The 4,896-nt window shown below is 30.7% G+C and overlaps 1 protein-coding gene across 1 annotated transcript; it reads right to left on the bottom strand.

Moving 5' to 3' along the window:
• Positions 1–3,907: 3,907 nt before the first annotated feature.
• Positions 3,908–4,348, bottom strand: LOC117167156 (histone H3). The gene has a single exon (XM_033351911.1). The coding sequence runs from the start codon at positions 4,316–4,318 to the stop codon at positions 3,908–3,910; it is 411 nt and encodes a 136-aa protein (XP_033207802.1). The 5' UTR covers positions 4,319–4,348.
• Positions 4,349–4,896: the final 548 nt, after the last annotated feature.

A 4,896-nucleotide genomic window follows, 5' to 3' on the forward strand; every position in this document is an offset into this window, starting at 1 on the left:
GGTAAAATCGATTAAGATAGGGACCAAATATATATAAATACATAAATGCCACAAAACAAATGTACCTTCAAATTTTATGAACAATAAAGAGTATTTTGAATTTGAAAAAAAAAAATTTGACTTTTCGAAAAGGGGGGGCTAACTTCACGCTACCCCCACTTTTGCAAAAGTGAACTTTTTTTGGAGTTCTGGGTAGATTAAACATAGTTCTAGAGTTTCTGATCATTTTTAAAAATAGTTCCGGCTAATATCACCAAAAACCCGGGATTCAAAAAAATAGCTAGTCCCCCACTTTTTGAAAAATTGACTTTTTCTGCAGTATGTGACGTCATCTATTTATACAGCTAAACTTGTGTTTAAACTGGCAGCATTTCGACCACGTGCAACAGCGATAAAAAAATATATTTATCGGAATAGGCAAGTGAGGTTCTAGTTAAATTAGTAGATGTATGTGTGAAAAATTTTGTACAATATTCTGCTAATTTAGCAATAAAAATTGTCATTTGTTACAGGTTATGTGATCACATTGTTAATATACACCTGGTTCTTTGTTTGGCTTTTGTTTCCTCCTATGGAAATATGCAATGAAATTAAAAGTGAGTATTTGTTTATTAATAATGTAAAGAATTTATCATTTCACTTTAAAAACCTTCGAACACGAGATATTAAAAATTGAAAAAGTGAAACACCTTACCATTGAAAAAATAGAACAATTACAAATCTAAAGCCTTTGTGGAACAACAGGATCTCCCGAAAGACTTTGTGTTAAGGGAAAAAACACCCAAAAAGAAAGAAAAAAACAAATCTAAAGGTATTAGAGATATACTTTAAATCAAGAAATTGTGATACTTTCTGAATTATCAAATCAGAAGCATCTAAATGTAAACACTTTTACAATAGACATTATATAATTCAAGCGAATAACGAATTTTTATTTTTAGGTGTTAAAATGTAACAGATTTCAATACTAGCAATCCCAAAATGAATGGTTTTTATTATATTTTTATATTGATAAATTTCGACCTCCAGGTGTTCATAATTAAATAATTAGCATCAAAAAGGAGGAGAAATGAAAAAGTGACAGAATGGTTTGGTTTACTTTTTCCTTTTTTCATTTATGTTTTTGTTCTAATGAACCGCAAAGTAAGGTACTTTGGGAGTCTGGTTTTTTATTGTGAATCTTTTTCATGCTCACTTTGCACAAAATTATTCATAAAAAATATGTTTCTTTTCGATCATAAATTACAATTTTTAACAGAAAAACTAAACTTATAATTCGTTCCAATCTGTAGGGTTTGCTTATTGATATTATAAGCGTTCTTTTAATTGAGTGTACATATTCTATTCTTAATTTCTTGCAAGAGATCTTTTGAATAAGATCAATTTTAGAAATTTATTCCAATTTTTGTATTGTTTCTTTTTCTATTTAGAAGATGTAATAATATAAATAAATTGGTGCAAAATAATAGTGAAATAATAGTAAAATTAAGTTTGCAATCTCAGTTTTCAAAATTGTATTTGTAATTCCTTAAATACAATAAAATTCTAAAAGTTCACAATTAAGTTGTGATGCGAACATTTAAAAATTAGATTTCTTCAAAATTTAAAAGTGCAGTGACATTCTAAATGATTAGATGTTTTTTTGATAAAAAGTTAATTAATTTCAAGTGCAATTCGACTGCCTTCAATTTGTGAACAATTTAAAATTAAAATTTTGAATAACTATTAATGCAAAAGTTTCAAATTGATATTCTGAATTTTTTTATTGTACGGCATATTTCTAAAGTTTAAAATTTTAAACTAAATCACCTTTAATTATTGTTTTAAATCTAAAATTTTTAAGTTTTTAAGCGTATAAATTGCTTAATTTCAAACGTTTTCAATTAAGATATAGACCATTTCAAATGTTAATTTGAGATTTTAGAATGTTTTAGGAATTAAATGTATGTTTAAAAAATATCGTAATCGAAATTTACATTTAAAGAAGTTAGAGAAATATTTATTTTATATTTTATTTATTAAATTCATTTTTTAATATTTTAAAATAAAAATCGCTAAATTTGAGGTGTGTTTAATAACTGAAAATCCAACTCATTTTGTAATATATTTTAATCTAAAATAATGAAACTATTAAGGTTTGAATCAGTTCTAAATTTAACAATTTAGCCGCATAGCTTCCGAAATTAAGATATTAAATTTAAAATTGGGCTAATTAATTTTCTGCATAAATTTTAAAATAAAACTGGATTTATTATTACTCCCCTACTTGCATCAAGAATAACCTTATTTACTGTTTTCTGAGATGTCTTAGCGCTTTAAAAGCCTGTGAGATGAATCTTCTGTTCGCGATGTCACAAAATTTTATTCACTTAGGGAGCGTTCACATATTACGTAACATTAAAAAAAAACAATCTATTCTCATGACTTTTTTCGATAAAAAGAAAATTTGCAGTATTATAGCATTTTCAAAATCCAAACAAACGAAAATTAACCATTTAAGGCAAACAACGCACGATAAGAATAAAAGGCAAGAGAAGAAAAATGTTTATTTTTTAAAGCCCTACAATTCTAATATAACAACTTTTTAAATTATGTTAAAAAAAATAAAAAATTCAAATTTGATCGCACAAAAAATAATGAATGATTACATTCTCATTATAACGAGAAGGTACTGGTTTCATGTGAAAAATGAATTTCGCGGATTGCATCAAATGTCGACGTTTTGAGACCATCTTTGTCAGAAAAAATAGTTTTTACGTCGGTTTATGTCGTCGTTGTCGCATCTATAACGGATAACTTTCGAAAGATTAATCGCAGGACGGCTGTTTATAGTCAAAGAAGATACGAATAAATTATTCCTATGACTTTTTGATAACAAAAAAATTACCATAGTAATATTTTCAACATTCACGGTATCAAATAAAGCGGGGAGAGAGGAAAGTCGTTGATTTTTTAAAGTTCTTCGAGATTATCACAAAAAAAAGATGAAGCGACAAAAATTGTGCTCCTAAAAAAGATCTAAAAATTGTTTATGAATTACTTTTTTATAGGATAAGTGGTTTTTATTTTATTCGTAAATCTAAATTAAAAATATAAAAAAAAATTGAATTTTTGGGCAAACGACACAAGCCACATAAAAATAAAAAGATGCAATTTTTTAACAAACGACACAAACTATGAAGAAAATGGGTTGACAAAAGTTGTTCATCCAAAAAAGAGTTAAAAATTTGTAATTAAAAATTAATATTAACAATAAATAATTAATAAAATAATATTAATAATCTTAAAAATAACAGTAAAAATAAAAAAAAAAGATTTTTTGGAAAACGAAACAAGGTATTAAAAAAATTAATAGAACAAATTTGTTCACCCAAAAACGATCTACAAGTTATCTACAAATAATTTCGAGACAGAATGAGTAGATTTTCTTTCAATTTTCAAAAAACAAAATTAAAAAATATATATAAAAACAAAGCAATAAAAATACTTGTTTCATATTAATGAATATTATGAATTTTAATATTACAAATTGATTAAAATGATGCGGCTTTGGAGGTAGCTGAGAATAAAATGTATTGCAAAAGGTGGACAAATGGAAAAATATAAAGAGGGTGTGTTTCTTGTAGTTCTCGTGAAATTTGAAGTCATTTGTTCATATGGGAAAACAAATACTCAATGCCAGCGTGTGCCGTTCATGTCAAACATTGCAAATTCGACGAGGACAAGAAGCAACCACCGCAATGTAAAAAAGGAGAAATGCTAATTATACAAAAAGTATAACTGTCTTAAGGCAATGTGAAAACTTCAATGAAAAGAGCATGTTAGGCAAAAAGAATCAACCCGCGTTAAAAAATATTTGTTGGCCCTGAAAAGGGCCGATTGTTGGAATGTTTAGAGCGAACCGAAATTAAGCACGTTCTCCACGAATACGACGAGCCAATTGGATGTCTTTCGGCATGATGGTAACTCTCTTGGCGTGAATAGCGCACAAGTTGGTATCTTCGAAAAGTCCAACCAAGTAAGCTTCACTGGCTTCCTGAAGAGCCATAACAGCAGAGCTTTGGAATCGCAAGTCAGTCTTGAAATCTTGAGCGATTTCACGAACGAGACGTTGGAAGGGTAATTTGCGGATCAAAAGCTCAGTGCTTTTCTGGTAACGTCGGATCTCACGGAGGGCGACGGTTCCTGGCCTGTAACGATGAGGTTTCTTTACTCCTCCTGTAGCGGGAGCACTCTTTCTTGCAGCCTTGGTTGCCAACTGCTTCCTTGGCGCCTTTCCTCCAGTTGACTTACGAGCAGTTTGCTTGGTACGAGCCATTTTAAAATCAAATAGAACTTCGTCACTACGAGAGTTTAGATGCAGAATATAATTCAGGGCCATAAAACGCGCTTATTTATTCATTTTCCAACCATTGTCCCCAGAGAAGGGATTACCCGTCGCTCGTTGGCTAGAGGGACAAAGAAAGGAGCCCGAGTCGCTCATTGGTTCACAATGCAAGAGAAGGAAGAACGCGTGGCTCATTAGATGTCGGTTCTATGGAAAGGGAATGTGTCCTTCTGTCCATAAAAACAGCGTCAGAACTGACAATTTCATCAGACGACAACTTTTCCATTGTCACCTCCAAAAGTAAGAAGCGAAAGCTCGCCAAATCGTTCGAAAACGCATCGGACAGCGCCAGCCGTGGCCGATCCTCGGCCACCTCAATCAAAGGAAGCAGTAGTACGTCGCGAACGTCTATCGTGAGTAGGGATCTACCAGACTCAAACGCAGTCCCTAATAATAAAAAACCTAATCCGGTTAAGACTACAGGGCCGGGAAAAATACCCCCCATTAATGTTATTGTGGACGAGGGTAACCACCCCTATACAGTTTTGCACAAACTGTTAAAAGATTCC

This window comes from Belonocnema kinseyi, chromosome 1 (assembly GCF_010883055.1).
Source record: "Belonocnema kinseyi isolate 2016_QV_RU_SX_M_011 chromosome 1, B_treatae_v1, whole genome shotgun sequence".
Classification (NCBI taxonomy): Eukaryota; Metazoa; Arthropoda; class Insecta; order Hymenoptera; family Cynipidae; genus Belonocnema; species Belonocnema kinseyi.

Excerpts from the sequence above, each read along its gene's own strand:
- LOC117167156 (XM_033351911.1), bottom strand. The coding sequence starts at position 4,318 with ATGGCTCGTACCAAGCAAACTGCTCGTAAGTCAACTGGAGGAAAGGCG.